The sequence below is a fragment of the Odocoileus virginianus genome, chromosome 6 (genome assembly GCF_023699985.2).
Source record: "Odocoileus virginianus isolate 20LAN1187 ecotype Illinois chromosome 6, Ovbor_1.2, whole genome shotgun sequence".
Taxonomy (NCBI): Eukaryota; Metazoa; Chordata; class Mammalia; order Artiodactyla; family Cervidae; genus Odocoileus; species Odocoileus virginianus.
Genome location: NC_069679.1, coordinates 13,110,136 through 13,132,442, shown reverse-complemented (window position 1 = coordinate 13,132,442; position 22,307 = coordinate 13,110,136). Strand labels below are relative to the sequence as shown.

The 22,307-nt window shown below is 39.4% G+C and overlaps 1 protein-coding gene across 9 annotated transcripts in view; it reads right to left on the bottom strand.

The window, feature by feature from the left end:
- Positions 1–22,307, bottom strand: part of NEO1 (neogenin 1) — a 216,935-nt gene that overhangs the window by 44,869 nt on the left and 149,759 nt on the right. For 6 of the 9 annotated variants that reach the window (XM_070468796.1, XM_070468803.1, XM_070468805.1 and 3 more), the window contains exons 8-14: positions 20,522–20,741; positions 13,370–13,524; positions 8,924–9,072; positions 8,369–8,507; positions 5,417–5,466; positions 4,325–4,472; positions 487–597 (exon numbers count right to left, since the gene is read on the bottom strand). In XM_070468796.1, the coding sequence (XP_070324897.1) occupies positions 487–597; positions 4,325–4,472; positions 5,417–5,466; positions 8,369–8,507; positions 8,924–9,072; positions 13,370–13,524; positions 20,522–20,741 (972 nt within the window). The remainder of the gene's footprint in view (positions 1–486; positions 598–4,324; positions 4,473–5,416; positions 5,467–8,368; positions 8,508–8,923; positions 9,073–13,369; positions 13,525–20,521; positions 20,742–22,307) is intronic. The other 3 variants (XM_070468800.1, XM_070468804.1, XM_070468802.1) reach the window with 1 other exon arrangement.

Below are 22,307 nucleotides of genomic sequence, written 5' to 3'. Positions count from 1 at the left end.
TAAAAATCAGTAAACAAAGAATTACATTAAGTACCCAGGTCTTCTGCCTTTTAAGTGCAGCACTTGGCTCTGATAAACGCAACATACACACCCTCATGTGGAGTCACTGAATAAACTGGTGAGAAAAAGGGTGAGGTTACTAGGACTGAGGGAAAAGGGAAACTGTAACTCAAATAGAGGCCAGTCTATAGGGTGCAGCCTTAACTTTGAGATCATCCACCTACTTCATGGCCTTGGTAAAAAAGCCAGACTTAAAGCACTTGCACATTTTTACTTGTTCTGGTTCTACTTACAGGGGCAGTTCTCAAAAGGCCACTATAAAAAATACATTCTAGGAGACTTGCTATATTACGGGAATGACAGCAGTATAATCCACTAAAATCCAGATTTAAGCCACATACACCCCAAATCTATGCCTTATAGTTTGACTCATTTGACTTCAGTTAGTACCCAGACTGTTCCAATCCTGCTGATTGTTGCTCTTACCATCTAAGTCACTTTCAAAAGTTTCAGCTGACAGCCAGTCAGTAGCTGGGCCTGTACCATTGACTGTTAGAGCAGCCACTCGGAAATTATATTCGGTTCCCCGATCAAGACCTGCAATGCAAACAATTTAAAAAAGGGGATCAAACAAGAGCTTTGGAAAAACAAAAGATTACAATCTCCCATTAAAGTAAGTATCTCACCCACCATCTTAGTACAAAGCTACTACCCTGGCGGCTCAGTTGGTAAAGAATCTGCCAGCTATGCAGGAGACCCAGGGTCGATCCCTGGGTCAGGAAGACCCCCTGGAGAAGGGAACGGCTACCCACTCCAGTATTCTTTCCTGGAAAATCCCAGGGACAGAGGAACCTGTTGGCTACAGTCCATGGGGTCACAAGAGTCAGACATGACTTAGTGACTAAACTACCAACACCACCACCACCCCTATCCTGATAACATTTCAGTTAAAGTTAATACAGAACAAGCAATACATAAATACAGCACAGAGGAGCTCCTATCTCTAGATAGGAAGCCCAACAATCCAAGAGGAAAACAAAATAAATAAAGCTCCCAGGAGACTTTAGATTTTTTAAAAGAGCTTGAAGACACCTTAGAAATGAGGACTTTCCAGGTAGTGCTAGGGTTAAACAACCCGCCAGCCAACGCAGGAGACATAAGAGATGCGAGTTCCATCCCCAGGTTGGGAAGATCTCCTGGAGAGGAGCACGGCAAAATGGGCTTCTTGGTGGATCGGACGGTAAAGAATCTGCCTGCAATCCAGGAGACCTGTGTTTAACCCCCTGGGTAGGGAAGATCCACTTCTTGCCTGGAGAATTCCATGGACAGAGGAGCTTGGCAGGCTACAGTTCCTGGGGTCACAAAGAGTCGCACACAACGGAGCGACTAATACTTTCACTTTGTTACTAAGGAGGCTGAGACCAAACACAGGCCAAAGGAATGAAAGACTTACAACAAGGGAACAAAGTCAGTTGGTCTCAGAAGACACCAAAGACCAGAAAATAATGCAGAGGTGTAGCTCCTACCACTTTACCTCTGTTCTCTGGGTCACCCCATAACCACAAAAGAAACATTTTAAGTATCAAATATGGCCTAGAAATCTATTTCTCAACAACCTACTTGCTCATGAGTATATACAATAAATAAAAGAGGAATAAAGCCTTTTTACTATGCAGTCTTTCATATTTTTTACTATTAGCTAATGAAGTACGCGATATAAGAATCTATCAAAGGTAACAAAGATGTACATGTAAAAGTCTACAAAGTGGGGTAATGGTCAATTTTTTTCTTTTTGTGTTAAAATACATATAACATAAAATTTACCATCTAAGCCATTTTTGAGTGTACAGTTCACATTCATACATTTTTTAGAGCATGTTGATACCAGATGCTGTGAAAGGTCTTATAAAGGTTATGAAAAATTATCCTACACCTCCCATTATTCAAATAACAGGATCATTGGCCAGAAACTAGTACAAAAATTCCTAAGAGAGAGCTACTGAGAGAGAGGTTGGCCAGGATGCAGGATGAGCCCTGGCTCAGCTAAATCTGTCACATGGTGTAGAGGAGAGGTGGGCCTGCTCTCTGCATGCCCATCCTGATTGGTGTTGGTCCACAAGGAAGCAAACAGCAAGACAGGAAGAGAAACAGAACAGCTAGGCCCCAGTCAGTCTAACCCCCTCCCCTCCCTGCACACACGGAAAGTGCCAGGGTGGGCCACACAGGCATCTGTAACCATTAGCCGACGACAGTCTGGACTACTAGCAAACATGGTTCAGTTGGGGCTTGAGAAGAATTCAACCATCAGGTTATCATTCCCTCTCCTCCGAGGAACTGGAATGTAAGAGTGACGGCAAGTGGGAGCGAGTGCACACGAGTAGGTGAAGCGAGAGTAAGTACAGAGGCTGACCTCCTCTCCCTCAAGATGACCTACAGAGCTCGCAGGCTAAAACCAAGGCCCTCGATTCACATTATAGAGATACGGCAGAACGCGTTAAGTGCTGTAAGTAGTACAAGAAGAAGAAACAACAATTACTGGCTAAACCTTAAAATCCTGTAATTTGTTGTTCAATACAGGATCTTGGGAACCTATACTATTCCTCTAATGCTTATCAGCTTCAAGTTAATACTCAAGAGAATAACCACCTTCCCTTCTCAGGTTTGATCTCTGGGTTGGGAAGATCCCCTGGGGTAGGAAATGGCAACCTACTCCAGTACTCTTCCCTGGAAAACTCCATGGACAGAGGAGCCTGGCAGGCTACAGTCCATGGGGCTGCCAAGAATCAGACACAACTGACAGACTAAATGCACATACACCTTTTGCTCATCATTATACACCCAGCGCCACTGCATGCCAATAAAAGTTCAATAAAGTCTATTAAATGAATGAATGAATCTAAATATAATTTTAAAATGCAAGAATTTTCTTGATTAACAAAAGGCTGTTTTTTATTAAGAAAGTGGTATTTTGCTTATATATCAAATGTTTCACTGAGAAAATGGATAGTCTCTTCAGGGGAAGGACTATATCTATTTTTATTTATTAGAATCAAGAACCATGCCTGGTATATAATAAGTACCTACTATTAAATATTCAAAATACAAGCTTCATCTTTGGGAAATGTTATTCATCTGTGTCTGGAGTATAATCAGACTGACTTTTAAAAACATCCATGACCAATTTTGCAGGAATGCTCCTTTGGTGAGATTTCTCAGCAACACTCCTGCAGTCACGTTTATCTGCCGCAGCTTAGAGCTGTGGGGTCCAAGTGAGGAAATGAGAAAACTGAAAGATACCCTTGAAGACAAATATTCAACTTCCCCCATTTTGAAAGAAGTCAATCCCATCTGTGAGGTGAAGAGTATGGAGAAAACCTGCTGGTTTACTGGACTGTTTTTCACTGTCAATGGCTCTCTCAATTTTTTGAAACCCTATACCTATAAAGAAGGGAAGACCCATTATACTTTTTTGCCCCAGATCTTGGTTCTATCAAGAATCTGGCCCCCGGAGACACTAAAAAAAAGTAGCCGATGTCAAGCTTCTCTAATCCTGTCATCTCTAGCCATGAGGGAAGCAATGTAAAGAAAGTTTAGAGTTCCCGAAGGGCGATGAAATTAATTCTCAAGACTTAGATAATAATGCCAAGACTTCTAATTGTCAGGTCTCTTCTACCAGCTCTGCTAGGAAACCCCAAGAGTCTCTGAGGGGCATCTGTCTCTATTCTTTCATCACACAATTGTAACATTTAAAGAACAAAAATTCTCTTCCAACGCTTCTCATGCAAAGCCAACTTGCTTTCACAAAGCCAACTCTACTTCCCCTACTTAAGAAAGGAGGAAGGGGATAACTCTGACTACTATACTAGAGATAGATTAGGGTCCATTTGATTTGTCTCACATAAAGGCAAAACCATACAAAAGAGCTATGCCTGACAGAATTTTCTAAAACTTTATCATATCTGTAGCAGCAGGAATGATTATTGCGTGGCTGTGGCCATTCACAAATGTTTCAGGTCACAGATACCCAGTGTTAGAAGAAATCATTTTGTAGGCCTCTGCTACCACCTAGATTGAGTAGATGCTTTGCTTATGTAGCTTTGTTTACATGGATAGTACATTAAAATAATTTCACCACAGAACAGGCAGAACCTGTAAGAGTGTATTCTACAATTTTTATCAGGTCAGAAGTTGACTGAACAAATTCTTTTAAACCATTTTTGATTTGTGTAAGTCAACAGTCAGGAGCAGTCATTAGACTAGTGTTAATTCAAAGTTTGAGAAAGACACCATCTTCAAGCTTTCGCCTACAAGCAAAGCAGCTTACCTTCAATCAGCTGTGACAGCTGTGTCCCAGACACCAAGGTCTCAGTGACATCACTCTTCCGGGAAGCCTTTCGGTAGCGAACCTTGTAGCCAGTAATCTGTCCATTTTGTGCAGCTGGAGGAGGTGGCTGCCAGTGAATCACAATACTCTAGGAAACACAAGATTATAGGGAAAGACAATATATCAGATCTTGGTCCTATTTCATGTATTATTACCCTGAATTCACCGTGTAAGAGAAGGAATACAAAAGCAACAGAGTGCTCAGAGTTTTATTACTAAGCCATTTGATAATCATTCAAAGATAGTTTTAAATTTTAAACCCCTCAAAGATGAAATGGGGAGATTGTATTTGTGGGCAGTGTACTCTGGCACCTGATCTATTTTGCTAGAATGAAGATACTGGGCAAAAGTCTTAGGAAAGTTTCTGAAGGAAAACAGGAGGCCAGAGGCATGTGGATGAGGAAGTAAATCGGTATTAGGTTCTCTTCTACATCTACTGTAAGAAGAGTGAAGTTAGATAATTTCTGTCTAAAACTTTTCCAAGAGGGGACTGTTAATTATCAGCTGACTGTTTCTTAAAAGAGGAGTCCCAGATTACTTTTTGAAAGGACTGCCCGTCTCAGTTGTCAGTGCAGCCCAGGAGGAGCTCTGGGCATCTGAGAGGCACACGTGGTCTTCAGGGCACAGTGAACTTGCCCAGGGGAGCTGGCTACAGCAATGCAACCATAGGATAGATGTCTGCCTTTGACTCACTCTGGGCTCACCTCACAGTACAAATGGCTCCGGTATGAAAAACCACATCAGCAGGTTCTGGATGTTTAAGGTCTATAACGCCATGGTTCACATAATAATAGCAGTATACTTGCAGAAAGGCTAAAGTAATTTTGGCATTAGAGAAACGCAGTAAAATTAAACAGAATAAACCAAAGTTGGCATCTAAGTCCAGCTTTAAACTGGCAAGTGTAATATTTATGTCACTTTATTTCTCTGCTTGATTATGATTGTTTTGATAGAGAATCTCCCTCTTTATAAGCCCTCCTGAGGCCTAACAGGCTACCAGTAAAAATGAACAAAAGCAATATAAAGTTTTACCTTTGAATTTCTTACTTCTAAAGACAGATTCTGAGGAGCAGCACTGGGAACTGCACAGACCAAAAAAAAAACAAAAAAAGAACAGAAAGGAAATGAAAAAAAAAGCTTTAATTTCAATTACATCATGTGACTGTTCTTGGCCAGACCTTACACAAATTCACATCTCAAACACTGATACGCAACCTGAAAGTCTAACCCAGGAGCCAGTGTCCTCATGTTGATGGTATTTGGATAAGGTTGACAGTACTTGGTTGGTTGATCAGTATTTGGATCAGGTGTGGCTATATATAAGTCATTTAAAATGAAACACATTCACATATACACATCCATACCCAAGTCAAGATATACCTTTGGGAAGTCAGATATTTATTTCAAGGATATGACGGTGACTCTACACTTTTTCAGAGCCCAATTATATTCTGAACTTTTAATGTATCCTTCTGAATATTCTTGGGAATAGCATATCTTTATTTTAGGATACATTTTCTGGAAATGAGCCTAATTAATACAGGAAGTGAATCAGCTGTGTAGTATCATTACAAGTCCAAAGTGTGAAGTACACAGATCAATGACCTTGGCTTTCTTGTGGGATTCCTAAACTGGTTCTGAAGGCAGTTTCAAGGAGAGCAAAGAGTTGTTAGACAATGGAAGTCCAGTTAACTAACCATTTGGCTTCTGAAGGCAACTATATAGCAGGAAATACTCATTCAGATGTGAGAGGTTTGGTACTATTAGTTACAAAACAGCTGTATAACTAGTTTCTCACATATTAGAACATAAGACAGGGTATCTCAAAGTTTATTGTACATATGCCCTCCAGTGTCTTCTTTTGTAGTAACTACACAAAGAAAAAAAAATTTAAGTAAACCTGATTAGTTTCTTCTCCAACCACAAAATGCTGACTTTAGCTTTTCTCTCCTAATCCATACATGGAAATTCCTCCCTTCCATTCTAACATTTGGTGACCAGACACATAACGCAGTGCCCACTGCACTGTAGTCTTCTGGAGGATAGAGAGGATAGAGATTTCTCAACCTAGAGATTCAGAGGGTCTGGAGAAGGACTTCTCCATTTGTGTTCTGAAAAAAGTCCATGGATGGTTTCAGTCATCTCCTTTTTAAGAACCTCTGACTCAGCTGCAGAGGCACCAACATAATTGTTGTTGCTGTCTTCTTCTCTTTCATCATCACCACCACCATCACAGCTAAGATCTGTTTCATGCTCCTACATGGCAGGTAGTTTAATCCTTACAACAATCCTACAAAGGAGTTTCTATTATTATCTCACTTTATAGGTGACAAAACTACAGCTGCAGCTCTGGGGAGTTAACTTGCTCAGGGTATTTGTTTCAACTGGTATAAGAACCAAGATTTCTCTTCCTCCGAAGTGCTGCCCTTAACCAACCACGCTGAGACACATTCAGTTCCTGCAACAGGCACTGGAGTCAGCATGCCAACCCACTTAATGCAGTTAAAAGTGGCTCATGGGTAGATTTAAAAGCCTATGTTAAACACAGGCTAATCAAAATAGAGTCTGCATTTATTTTTCCCAGCTTTTTATCCTGGAAAATGTCAAGTGCAAAGAGAGGCAAGAATACAATGAACACCATATACTCTTTTCCTGCATTCACCACTTTCTAATATTCTGCCATATCTGCTTTATTTCTCTCATTATATTTATACATATTTATCTATCTACATATTGTTTCTGGAGAGCTGAGAGACAGTTACAGTCATTATGATACTTCACCCCTAAATACTACAGTATGTATCTCCTAAGAAAACATTCTCCAACAAAATTGTAATACAATGATCACATTAAAATCTAATCAGCACAAAACTATTATCTAATATACCTAATAACATATCTAATTTTTAATACTGACTGATACTATACCAATCTAATTATTAAGTAATTGTACCAAGAGTGTCTTTATACTGTTTTTACTCCCAGATTCAGGAATCAAAGGTTATACATGTTTTATTTTATTCTACGTGTCTTTACTTTTCTTTAATCCTATAATGACTCCCCTTTTTCGTTTCTTTCATGAGACTAATATTTTCTAAGAATTCAAGCTAGTTTATTTTTTTGCAGAATGTCCACCAATTTGGATGTATGTCTAGTTGTTTCATCACGATCATACTTAAAACATTTTTGGCAGGGATATAGCACAGGTGAAATAGATGAAGTTATGTCTTTCTTGATGCAACATATCACATGATGTCAGTCTGCTCCAATGATGATGTGATGTCTGACCACTTGTTTAAAGGAGTCAAACTATAGCTCTTAAAACTTGTTTATACATTCAATGTAAGGGCTATAGACATATACACACATTTTTAAGAAAAAGACATTTTTGAAACATTTGGATTTAGCTGAGTTTCAGGATACAATATATACATTAAGTGCAATGAACTGTTATTTTCTGTTCTACTCTAAAAATATCTTTTTAAAAAATGTGGGTCTTGACCTACTCAGTTTCATTGGCAAGCTGTACTTTGAAAACGACTGCTTTAGGTCATGGGTCTAAGCAAATAACAGTGAGATGTAAACTGTCACAAAATATTGAGGAGTTAAAAGGCCTATTTAGCATGGAAATATAATTGCTATGTAGAGTAAGGCCAAGACTTGAATGATCTATTCTATGAACAAGCAATAATACTCACTTATACAAAAAAAATCTACTAAAAATAAAATACCAAGAAGCTATTCAAGTACCTGGTACTACATGTTCTATGACCTCTCAATGGATTTTTACAGCAACCCAATGAAGCTGGTATTATCTAAATTTCACATGTAAGGAAACATGCTCAGACATGTAAAGTGACTTGACTGAAGTCACACTACCAGAACTGGTATGTGAACCAAACCTCGGTATCAATGCCCATAATCTTGTTACTGTGCTACCAGAGCCCCCAAGCTCGGTATTCTGTTCCAGGGAAGAGAACTCACCATCTGAAAAAGTTCGAACAGCAACATCTTGTGTGGAGACTCCAGGGCCATGTTTATTGTAGGCCACCACTCGGAAACTATACTCTGTGTATTTTTTCAATCCGTTAATGGTGTGGGAGTGACTCGAAACATCAACATCCTTGAGTAAAATAAAACATATATGTGTGTGTGTGTATATATATATATATTATATATATATACACACACACACACACACACACACACAACTCAAGCCAAAAGAAATGAAGCAAATAATTACACAAATTCTATATTTGACATAATGCAGATTTTTATTCCTCTTACAGAACGTTATTTTAATAGTCAAAGCAAATTTATCATAAACACTGGCAATTTGCTGAGAAATACTTCTTAATAATGTTTAGTGACCTTTGATGGCAAAAACTACAGAATGAACCTTGCTACTAAGAAACAGAATTTATCATCTCATCATTTCTTATACATATTTTTTCCTCAGATTTCTAGACAAGCAGGTATTGATATATTTCAACTCTACTACTCCAATCAATGCATTAAAAAAAAGGCTTCATATTATACCTGTTCTTTATCAGTCCCTTTTTCCATGTAGTACAGTTTGTAATTCTGAATTTCCCCATTTCCAGACAACGGTGTTTCCCAGGTGACAGTGATGGAAGTAGGTGAAGTTGCATACGCTCGGATGTTAGGTGCTGGGCCAGGGAGCTGAACTAGAAAGATTTCAAGATGGCAAGATATAAATAAAATTTATTGTACCCCTCAAGACCACTCTCAGCAATAATGGCACCCTGGCTATGTTTTCAAAACAATAAAACAATGAAACTAAGAAAACAAGTGATCTGACTCAAGAGGTTTCAGGATAACATATAATTAAATGATTTCCCTCTTTATGACTCAAAAACCAAAAATTATCTGTGAAATATCTCAAATTTATTCAAAGAAAAAGGTGAACACTGAAGAATTCTTATGGTTTATAAAACCCTATTTTGTAGCAGGACTGCAGCACATAAAGGCAGACATCACAGAAAGCAGCCTTCTCTTGACAGGCTATGGGGATACAATGAATGATGGACAGAGGCCCTGCCCACAGAGAACTCCAGTCTAGAGGGAAGTAAGACATATAGTTACAAAGAAGATCATAAGTGCTGGCAGATTAGGCAACAACTGTAATGAAAATGGAAAGAAGAGAGTACATAATCCTGCTCTGGGTAGGGTGGTTAGGAAAGGGAAGGACTGAAGTAGACTTTTAGGGAGCAGAAAGAATGAGCAGTTTTCTCAGACCATCAAGGGAGACACTGTTCTAGTCAATGGGGGTGACAGGTGAGAAGACAGTATTATATGTTTCAGGCCGAAACAGAACACAAGATACAGAATGCTACAAAGGATAACAAGAGCCAGAGAAGGCCCTGCTGTTGAGTTTGGATTATTTCTTATAGGTGTTAGATAATTACTGAAAAATTATGAGCAGGAATATGACAAGACATGACCAGATTTGCCTTTTAGAATGAACATATGAACACATGGACAGAAGAAAAACAGCAAGGGACAAGACTAGATAAACACTCATTTTAAAAAGAGCTACCATTTATTGAATGTTTGCTATCAGTCCAGCATTAAGTGCTTTACATGTATTTAAATTATATTTTACTTAATCTTCATACAAACCCAAATGAGACAGATACTGTTATCATCCCTACTTATGGATGAGCCTGAGAAGTTAAGAACCATTCCCAAATGAAGGAAAAGTTGGTGAGTGGTGGAGCCAGGAACCAAGCCCTTCCTGGTTCTAAAATGTGGACTCAGGAGGATCAGGTAGGGAATTATGCAAGACCCTCTGAAGGATGATGTGACTGGAAGACCCCATGAGTGACTGACTGACCGTCTGCCCAGTTCACATCCTTTTTTACTATATTCTTTTTGTCTGACTGTCAGGTTCCAGTGCCAATTTATAAACAAATCCTGGGCAGCTGCCTGTGTCTACACTTTGGTGGACACTCTGCATCTGAAAATTATTTCTCTGGTGCCAGTGCTTTTGTAACAGACATCCATTAGACTTAAGGAAAGGGGAAAAAAAACTAACAAAATGTAAAACAAATTGGCTTTCTTAAATAACAGCATGACAGTTTAAGATTAGTTTAGCTACCAAAGTAGAGAAACCTGAATATGGTTATTCTGACAGTTGTTTGCTTTATTTAGTCATGAATCATGTTATTCACTTAATGTTAAGAGCATATTTTGCACAGCCTGACAGGTGGGATTTGTCACACTTCTGCTGCTATGGAAAACTTTCCTCTAACTTTTTATAAGGGAAGGAAAACAGAACAAATTCCCTTGAAATCACTTTCAGTATATTTGCTGGTTAAATGTAGGCAAATTCGATCCTAAAAAAGGCGCTAATAAATTCTTTCGTCTGTACAGTGGCATTAAAACATGTGAAAATTTAAGTTGGTTTGAAAAGCTAAAAATGTAAAATATTTTCCAAGGGCTGACTCTAACACTTTGGCTTCCCCCACCCCAGGCTGAACACATCCAGATGAAATCTCTTTCCACTGACTCCTCTTTTGCCAAAACATGTTAATAGTCACTCTGCATCCCTAAAACAGTCTCCCTAGAAGCTGTTGCTCCTTCCATCTATATTCTTCAGTTCAGTCGCTCAGTCATGTAAAACTCTTTGTGATGCCACGGACTGCAGCATGCTAGGCTTCCCTGTCCATCACCAAGTCCCGGAGCTTACTCAAACTCACGTCCATTGGTGCTGCCAATCCAACCATCTCATCCTCTGTTGTCCCCTTCTCCTCTTGCCCTCAATCTTTCTCAGCATTAGGGTCTTTTCTAATAAGTTAGTTCTTTGCATCAGGTGGCCAAAGTATTGGAGTTTCAGCTTCAGCATCAGTTCTTCCAATGAATATTCAGGACTGATTTCCTGTACTTCTGACTGGTTTGATCTCCTTGCAGTCCAAGGGACTCTCAAGAGTCTTCTCCAACACCACAGTTCAAAAGCATCAATTCTTCTGCTCTCAGCTTTCTTCATGGTCCAACTCTCATATCTGTATACTTAGCTACTTTCTTTTAATCAAACTCCCTTGAATAAATGATCACAATACTGCCCATTTACCAGTCCTTGTCAGTCCTTGTCTGGTACCACACTATTTTGTGAACAGAGGTCTTACTCATCTTTACTTCTTGCTGCCTAGTACAGTGCCTGGCACATGACAGGCACTCTGTAAATCTCTTCTTTCATCTCTAACTTGACAATGCCCCCTTTAGTTCTGTAGTTCTCAGTAGTCTGACTTTAGGTTCTGAAGTGACCAAGAAAACCACAGGTTCTCTCCAAAGGCAAATGTGAATATGTACAGACACACAAATATTTTCATGCACCTTCAGAAGTTTCACAGCCCCAGGATGGAACCCTTGCACTGAATCAAATTCAGTGGTCTCTTTCATTTTCATGACTCACCCTGCATGTACACTGTTAATCCTAGTTTTGGGATTGGGTCAAGCAGTTTCCTTCCCCAAGAATGTTTGCTCTAAGCCAAAGGCTTTAAGACCAGCCTCAGCTTTCATGTTTTCCTAGGAACCTGACTTGATTTACCTAACTTTACAGTAACTGCTGCTTGTTCTGTATTTCATTATCTCTCATGAATGACACCTGTACGTGGGAATTAATGAAGGAAAATTGAATCAGAAATCTAATAAATTGTTCCTGCTCTTATCTGAATACAGTAATTGTGAAACTCAACATCCTTTCCCTGTAGTGAGAACACATTCTTTCCTTAAGTCTACACCACCACCCCCCACCCAGCTCTCTCTTGTTGTTGCCTGGGTCTGATTCTTGACCTTTAATGCTCTATTACAGAGATGATGAATGGCATCCTATCTTGACTGCTCGTTCTTGAAGGGGAGGATTCCTGTCCTGTCCCTGCATCTCTGATAGCTTGTGCAGGGCCTGAGTCCTCAGTAGCTGTTTGATGGGTGAACAATTTGCTGCAGCATTAGAAAGTGAAATTTCACAGCTTCTTGACTTTACTTATTCCACCCATCAGGCAGAGTCCTTGAATTATTTCCATAGTTTCAGTGGTAAATACATTTAGTATCTGTTTAGTATCCTAGTTAGCAGCTTCCTCAAATTTATCGCCCATGCCCCCCTCAGCTACAGTAAAATTTTTGTTACTGCAAATTTGTTAACACAGAAACACTAGTGTAGTTAATAGGAAAAGAAAACTGGAGAAGGCTCCCAAGAAAAACAATGGCTTGTGTTAAAAGAAAGTACAGTGTAGAAGAAAGCTTCATGAGAAAAGCATTAATTCTAAATTTGACTGCTTCTTATAACTTCTGACCTATAGTTTAAAAAACAAAATTCAAGACATAGAAGACATTTATGAGGTAAATCACCTTGACACTAATTTCAGCTGGAAAAATCTTAAGAAATGTAACTGGAAGTATCATTATTTAGCACAAAAGACAACAGGTCCAAGGTAAAGCCTTGAAGAGATTTCGAAGAGTATGGTATGTATGAAGACCACGGCAATTCCACTGATAATAACTATTAAATACCTACTTCCTGTGTGAGGTACTGCATTAGACATGGTGGGAAATAAAAGGACAACAAATACTCTGTCTTTGCCATAAAATTAATGAGATATATTCATAACCATAATTCAAGGAAGATGTACAATAATACATCTTGCAACTTAAATAACACATAATGTAACTTAGGACTGCAGAAAACAATATTAGATAAGATCAGAGGAAGATTTTAGAATGGCATCTGAACTGGGTCCAAAGAATCAGTAAAATCTGGGTGTCTTCCCGCAGAATTATATTGTCATACACTATTTGCTGCTGTTTGATGCAATTAACTTGATCTCCTGTAACTAATTCACTAAGATCCCTAAAAGTGAGGCACTGTTATCTCCTGCACAACTATGGTATGCCAAGCTATACATAAGATAGCCCTTCATACAGGTCTTGCTACAGGTGGGGCTGACAGACAGGTGGGAGACTTACCCTCAGGTTGTGTTTCTACCCGTAGTGGAGCTGAACTCTCTCCAGAGCCATGCTTATTTTGAGCCATAACTCTAAAGATGTACACTGTGGCTGGCATTAGGTTTTGAATGGTCACCTGCATTTCTCCTGGGCGACTGGTATTCTCAACACGTTCCCTTTGGATAAACAGGGATTTGGAAAGAAATAACATTGATTATGGAAATTTCTAGAATGTGCAGTTTCATTTTCATTGCAGTATCTATAGACACCACACTACATCAAAATCTTAATAAATTTAAGTCAAATTAACTCTCAAAAAAGGAAGGTTTTGGGGGTGGAACGGTGCATGAATATGGACACTGGTTAAGAGCAATGTCACACATGTCTGAGAAGTCACTGATGTTCTTGCTTAAACATCACTGATATCGTTGGTCATAATCACAACTTCCTTTCAAGAGTCTTCTCAGTACCATCTCAAATGGGGTAGCTAGTCACCAATTTTGTACACTTTAAGAATCATTGATTTTTTTTTTTTAAAGGGGTTATGTTTAGGGAAATAAACAGAAGGTGATTATAGGTATGATGCAATTTTCACAGAAAATATCAAAGAATGTTGTGTATCTTTTGGATAATAATAAAAGGGAAATTAGAGATTATCACTTAAAACTGGGAACAAAACATTAAAAATTTAAATGACTCTAATCTATAAAATACAGAGAAGGCAATGGCACCCCACTCCAGTACTCTTGCATGGAAAATCCCATGGATGGAGGAGCCTGGTAGGCTGCAGTCCATGGGGTCGCGAACAGTTGGACACAACTGAGCGACTTCACTTTCACTTTTTACTTTCATGCATTGGAGAAGGAAATGGCAACCCACTCCAGTGTTCTTGCCTGGAGAATTCCAGAGACGGGGGAGCCTGGTAGGCTGCCGTCTATGGGGTCGCACAGAGTTGGACACGACTGAAGCGACTTAGCAGCAGCAGCAGCAATCTATAAAATAAGCTAATAACTACTCTGATTTTTACAATCTTATTTCTTACTTTTTAAAAAATTATTTTCAAACTGAACTGAAATAGTTAACAAATCTTATCACAAATGGTACAAATGGCTAGTGGTCTGGTGTTATGAGATGAAAATATAAAGGTAGTTAACAGGTTCTTTAAAACAGGTGGCTTCCAGGCTCTATTTTTGGGGTCTATGTGTCTACAATAATTATGCTCAGTGTACTGTACTCACTATAACAAAGACTGTATTTGCTTTCAACGGATACTATGAAAGAAAATACTTTAGACAAATAGCTGTTTTTTTTTTTTGGTAAGAATTACTGATTATGTGAAGAAAGATCTGTGTCTATCTTGCTGCTGCTAAGTCGCTTCAGTTGTGTCCGATTCTGTGCGACCCCATAGACGGCAGCCTACCAGGCTCCCCCGTCATGGGATTCTCCAGGCAAGAACACTGGAGTGGGTTGCCATTTCCTTCTCCAACGCATGAAAGTGAAAAGTGAAAGTGAAGTCGCTCAGTCATGTCCGACTCTTCGCAACCCCATGGACTGCAGCCTACCAGGCTCCTCTGTCCATGGGATTTTCCACGCAAGAGTACTGGAGTGGGATGCCATTGCCTTCTCTGGTGTCTATCTTAAGAGAGTAATAAAAGGGCCCAAAACTACTTTGTGGGAGAAATTATTTGAAATTACCTAAAAGTCTATTGAATTAAATTCTTACTTTAAAATATTGATAATTTTCCCTGAAATTTGTTTAAACAAATGGTTAAACAAACTGATTAAAATTTGTTAAGTTCTACATAACCATATGCCAATTTGTCTGATTGTAAGTGAATATCTGCATTTCAGAGATTCAAGTGTTTTTCAATAATTTTCTATGGTTCTTTAAACTACCTTATTTTAATTAAAACAAACAAATAGTACCCACCCACATCATATTTATAGAGGCTGCTTGTCTACTACAGTCAGGTCCATTGCAAAATATCATGGTAACAAAAGTTACTGCTCAGAGACTCTTCACATATCTATAGATATTTTCTCTTCAGCTAAACCTCTAAATCATAAGATTTAGGAGAGTATCAACTGATTTCCTGTGGTGTGAGGTTTTTGACATTTAATCCAATCACAAATGACTGCTGTCTAAAATGAAGCATGGTATGTGACACTTCACTAAACTAAAAGCTCAATGCCAGAGCACAGATTACTTTGTTCTGCTAACTGTGCATCAAAGTTTAAACAAGACCTTTCCGAGAAAGACAGTGAAAGGGGCACTGTTTTAAACTGAAGTGAGAGAGTGTTTCATTCACGTTCACAGACTACAGAAGCACTAGCAGAAGGCTCATACCCTGAGCAGCATCACAAGTGTATGCAGAATGAATGAATGGAAATTTGCCTTATGATGTGTAAATTGTCTCCAGTAATGATATCATCTTTATCTTTTTGTTTGTGCCTATGTAAACGGGGGGCTTCCCTGGTGGCTCAGTGGTAAAGAATTCACCTATCAATGCAGGAAATGAGGGTTTGATCCCCGGGTTGGGAAGATCTGGAGAAGGAAATGGCAACCCACTCCAGTATTCTCGTCTGGGAAATTCCATGGACAGAAGAGCCTGACGGACTGCAGTCCATTGGATCACAAAAGAGTTGAATACAAACAACTTAGCAGCTAAACAACAATAATGTAAAAGGGGGAAAAAACCTAGGACAAATTTCTACAGAAGCATTATGATAAGAAAAAAATCAATAGTAGGTATGATTCCCTAAGATGAAACATCTAACACTTGAAAAAACTTCTAACAGTAGACTGATCTGAGGTCACAGAACCAAGTCTGTCTGGAAATAAAACTTTGACTTCAGGGAAGATTTGGGGTGAGTTGTGAAGGACAATTTTCATAAATGTGTGAGGTTACAATGGGAGTTAAGTTATAATGTCTTAGCTAAGAGTCAAAAGAGAAAGAAAAAGGTCCACTTTGTACCAAGACAGTGCTAGGTCAGAACTTAGTAGCTCCAATTCTAGTTTTGGCAATACTGCTGGCTTGCAAAGTCACTAATTCTTTCTGGGCTTCAGTTTCTTCATGTATTAAATGAAAGAATGAGCCCAGGGTGATGAACTTCTTAAAAGGCTTGACAGTAAGTATCTATAGGCCAAGACACAAAATGAAAAATATTACCGACCATCTCCGGAGTTAAGCTGGCCCTCCCTATCCACAGTTCTGTATCTGGAGATTCAACAACTGTGGATCCTGAAGTAGTGTACTACAAATTTACTGAGAAAAATCCACATGTAAGTGGAAAAGTGCAGTTCAAACCTATGTTGTTCAAGGGTCAACTGTAGTTATTTATATAACCTATTAAAGTGTAACCACTTGAAAAATGTAAAATTTATCCTTAGGTCTTGGGCCATAAAAACAAGTTTGATTTGGCCCAGGGTATAGTTTGATTGATCCTGGAGCAGACTAACAGATATGTAAGGCTGCATGCTAAGTCACTTCAGTCATGTCAGACTCTATGCGCTCTATGGACTGTGGCCTACCAGGCTCCTCTGTCCATGGGGATTCTCCCGGCAAGAATACTGGAGTGGGTTGCCCTGCCCTCCTCCAGGGGATCTTCCCGACCCAGGGATTGAACCTGCGTCTCTTATGTCTCCTGCACTGGCAGGTCAGTTCTTTACCGCTAGCGCCACTTTGGGAAGCCCTTATCCAATTCTGAAAGTGAAAGTTGCTCAATCTTGTCCAACTCTTTGCAATGCCAAGAACTATACAGTCCATGGAATTCTCCAGGCCAGAATGCTGGAGTGGGTAGCCCTTCCTTTCTTCAGGGGATCTTCCCAACCCAGGGATTAAACCCAGGTCTTCCGTGTTGCAGGCGGATTCTTTACCAGCTGAGTCATGAGGGAAGCCCAATTCTAAGCACTATTAATTTCTGGAATAACCTACTCTGTACTTTCCACTTAGTAGCTAATAGAAAATACTGGTGTTGAATGGCATTGAAAACAAAAGGGAATATCTCACAGGTAAAATGGCAGAGGAAGGGCCCTTAAAATTTCAAGAAGCTAGAGTACCCAACAGAATCATACAGCTCATTACCAAGGCACACAGTGCCCCCTCATGGTTGAATTATCAGATGCAAGAAGTAGGGGAATTTGTAAATGCAGGCAGTGGCATATATCCTCACATCGAAAGGTTGTTAAGTCTATGAAAATAATACATTATCTTCAATTTTTAGATGAGAAAATGTAAACTTATAAAGATTAAATAAATTTTGTTTATAAAACAAATAATGGGAATCTAGTCTCCAACTCAGTGTTATTTCTATTCCTTCACTGCTTCTATTCAGAAATCATGATCTTAAAGTAATGAGATAGCAAACATTATTACTACAGTTTCCAAGAATCTTTCTCTGAAATACTCCCCAGATTTACTGTTCCAAGCCACTGCTCTCATCTTCATCGGGGCCCACCACATGCTTGTGTGTGTGTTTACTTGCTCAGTTATCTAATTCTTCACGACCCCATGGACTGTAACCCACCAGGCTCCTCTGTCCGTGGAATTCTCCAGGCAGTAATACTAGGGTGGGTTGCCATTCCCTTTTCCAGGGGATCTTCCCAACCCAGGGATCGAATCTGGGTTTCATGCATTGTAGGCAGATTCTTTACTGACTTCCCACCAGGAAAGAAGCCCCACCACATGTTTAGATCAACCCAACTACTGCTGATCTGTCTCCCTGACTTCACCACTCTTCCTCTCTAATCTTGTGTAGAACCTGTCAAGAGCTGCTAATAAAAGCTCTTTAATAAAACCATGTACATGCTTGCTCAAGAGTCTGAAATGGTCCCTTCTTAATTGATCATGTCCAGATTCTTACTTGCATTTTAACACTTGGCTCCAAACTTCCTTCCACTTTATTATAATCTCTTACTAATTCTGATCCAAAACTCTAGGCCAGAGGTTTCTTACTTCTCCATCTTTTCAACAACAGACACACAAATTGGATCCTCTTTATGTATATTGATACTTGCCTTGTCCTCCTGCTCCTGCCAATTGATAAAAATGGTTTCTATACTTTTTTCTAATATACTTAACAAGTTTTAAAAAATATGTTTTGATACATTTATAACATTGTCATACACAAGACAGAGATATAACTTTTATTCCTTCTACTAAATGGGGGTTAATTATCAACATTATTTCTTGAATAATTATTATTTCTCCACTGTATAAAATTACTCACTTAACAAATATTTATTTAGTGCTACTGATAAGCCAGGCTCTGTTCTAGGTGATGGTGACCCTCTACTGAACAAGACAAATGCAATGAATGCGTTAATAAAAAGAGAACATTTCTGAGTGTTAAGTGTTCTGGAAAAAAAAAAAAGCTAAAAAACAAAACATGGTGGTATGTTACAGTGATGTTCCGGTAAATGTTTAACAACTGGCTCTGGTTTGTAGCCCGTGTCACTGTAAATACTCCCCCATGCCCAACTTCAAGCTACCGGGTCATGTCCTTGGATTTGCAAAATTTCCTGAAAATTTAACAACTGGCTTGGGAACAAGCCAGCAAGTGCCCCAGTGTGTGACAGTAACCAAGAGGCTATGTTGGGCAGGTAGTCATGGAAGACCCGAGAAGAGACCTTCTGAGGATGATGGACAAGAAGCCAGACAGTTGTTTGCAAAGGAAACGCAGTCCTGCTTGAAGGAACAACAAGACCTTCTACTAGAAGCAAAGACCCTGTGATGCATGTAAGATTGCTTCTGAGGAATTACTAAAAGCTTCTGTCCTTCTGTGGAACCCCATGGACTTTGCAATGGGATTTGAAAGTCTACTGGAAACATTTCAAGATGGGTAGTAACATCTTGCCTTTCTGTGACTAGTAGTATGTTTCCTTATCTTTTAGCTGCAAAACATCCACTGCAGTGTTCAGATGAACCTTCCATTACCCTGTGAGCAGTGCAATCCATCTGACTCAAATTATGTCACTCACTCAGATGTCTCAAGAATCTTAAACCAAGGGGCACTGACTTGACTTGACTTAAAGTACCTATACCTTCTGAACTTGCCAGTTTGGTATTAAATACAATATATATCAAATGTAAGCACCCTAGTAGAAATACAAGCTTAACTGCCTTAACCCAAACAGGTATTTTAGCTTTCTTATTTTGGTGTGAAGTAACAGCACAACGAAGGGATCTACTTAGCAATGTTAAGAACACACAGTCAGCACATGGCATGGGACCTCCCAAAGAGTGTGTAACTGATTGGGAAAACAACATAAACACACATAAAATAACAGAAGAGTAACAACTATGGCAGTATCAGATCATGTGTTATCATAACTAAGTGCCAGTATCAGTGGCACAAATATATATATATATATAAGAGAAAAGCTACATGTGCTGAAAAAGTAGAGGAAGATTTATGAGGGCTCCATCGGGCTTAATCTGAGCCAAGAAAGATTAACTGAATTTTACAGTGGTAGTTGAGAAACGGGAAAGAGGGAAGTGACCAAAGAGAAAATGGGGGAAAAAAGGCTGCAGGGTGACAGGAATGAGATTGGTTTCATTAGAAAGTAAGTTAACTAGGGTTAAAGGAAAATAAGGTTGCATAGATAAAATAAAGGTAGACTGTGTAGTGAAGTAGCCTGGTGATTCTGGAAAATTTCCAAAAGCAATGGAGAGGCAATGTGAGTTCCTGAAAGAAGTGGGGATGGAGAGGAATGTAATGAAAATATTGTTTTAGGAAAACGGGTAACTCAGTAATCTTGTGTCATTAAGCAGACCCCTTGAGCTCAGCAGCCCACACCTTACAGGTGCAGGCAGATATAACTCCCTTAATTTCTAGAATCTGAAAGCTCTAAGTAAGACATAGCCTATAGGTTGTACTTGACTGAATCATATTAAAAAGGGTATTCTTGGTTACATTTTAATATTTCTACTTAAATACCTTTATTTACCCTCTCCCCAAGTCATCCGAGAAAGACAGGAAAGAATACCAGGACCTTCGTCTGTTTAGGGATTTACTTTTCGTGACCTACAACTAGAGACGACGTATCTCCGTGATCACATTTTTTGGACTGAAAGCTGGTACAGATTCTGCACAGCAGAGAGTCAGGGCAGGCACAACTGGTCTTGGGAGGACAAGATGCACCCACCCGGCTCTGGACACACAGGCACTTACCTCGCAATCCCCTCCTTGGTGTAGAAGACAGAGTAGGTAAGGTTGTCCCCATGAGGGTCTGACGCAGGTGTCCGCCATGTCAGTTTGATGAAGCGGGTGGAGACCAGGGAGGCCACGACATCCCGTGGAGCTGAAGGCAGTGGTCCAGTTGTGGCTGGTGCTAGATGGTCAGTAGTGGCACTGGTCAGTGAAGTGGGAGGTAATGTTGGGATGGCAACATCTTGTCATGTGCAAATATTGGGGAATATGAAGGGCAAACCACGACGGTTTTAAAAAAGAGAACAGAAAAAAAAACAAAAAAGAAATAAACAAAACCACGATGGGAAATAAAATAAAATGAATGAACATAAAAAAGGCCATTAAACTGAAGGCTAACATGCAGGCCAGGGGTAACTACTGAAAACTAATGGGCACTAGTCAAGACACAGCACTGCAGAGCAAGCAGACTTTCTGGTCACTATGATGGCTGTGGGTGAGGGACAGAGGGTGACAGCTGAGAACAGAACATCTCACAGAAGCACACATCAGTGCCCAAGTCATTTTCTTTAGTTCTAAAAGCCGCATGCAACATCTGTCAAATTTTGCATGTTTAAGTCTTATATGTGATAAAAAAAAAAACCTCAGTATTTTTTCCCACTGTATCAAATATTGAATAATGTGTGTAGTATGGCTGAGCCTAGTTACCTTACCTTGGGCCCCAGACTATCGTGACCTCACTGCAGAGCTGTACGTGCCTCTAGCTCTGCAGGAGTTCAAAAGTCACATCTTCAAGTGAAATCTAACATCAAAGTCTGCTCTCTGTGGTTGGCAATACCCAGGGAAGTTTGATAACCTTCCTCAATTCACTAAATTACAGTTCATTTGCCATCTTATCAATTCATTTAATTACAACAGTATAATATCATGAATCACAAGTCTCAAAGCCACACAAATACAATACATATTGATTTGTGTTTACACAAAATACAAATTGTTGCATCTGTTTGGTACAGTCCTCACTACCAAGTAACAGATTACAACTGCTAGCAGACTTCAGGGACTCAATGGGACAGATGAAACAGTGGCAAATCAGAGCTCTGCTGTTCAAATGCTTGTCTGTATGTCCCTTCTGTTACAGGACACTTCTGATTTTAGAAGTCCATTCCTAATATACATCTAAAATATCCTTCACCTTGGAGTACACATTTAATCTCATAATTTTAATTTTAATCTCACAATTTTCAAATGAAGGAATTAATTAGAAATGTGTCATAACTTTAACAGGGAAGTTAGAAGAAGGCGGCAGACAGGAAAATACGAAAATTCTGGACCTCATTTCAATGAGATAGTAGGAAAACAACCTCCTGAAAATGTCTGTGAACTATGAAAGAATCTTTTAAACTGAGGCAGTCTAAATGAATATGCCAGTGAGAATAAATACTCCAAGGAAAAGGACAGAGGAAGACCAATGTAAAATCTCCCTACAGCTACCATTTATTGAGGACTTTCTATATGGCACTCTGGCTCTTTGTATGAAAGTTAGTCACTCAGTCATGTCTGACTCTTTGCCACCCCACGGACTGTATCCCTTCAAGCTCCTCTGTCCATGGAATTCTCCAGGTAAGAATACTGGAGTGGGTTGCCTTTCCCTTCTCCAGAGGATCTTCCCCACCCAGAGATCGAACCCAGGTCTCCTACACTGCAGGTGGATTCTTTACTGTCTGAGCTATCAGGATTCTTTATGTGGACTCATTTAGTCTTTACAACTTTATGAAATTGGTACTATCATATCTCTGTATTATATATG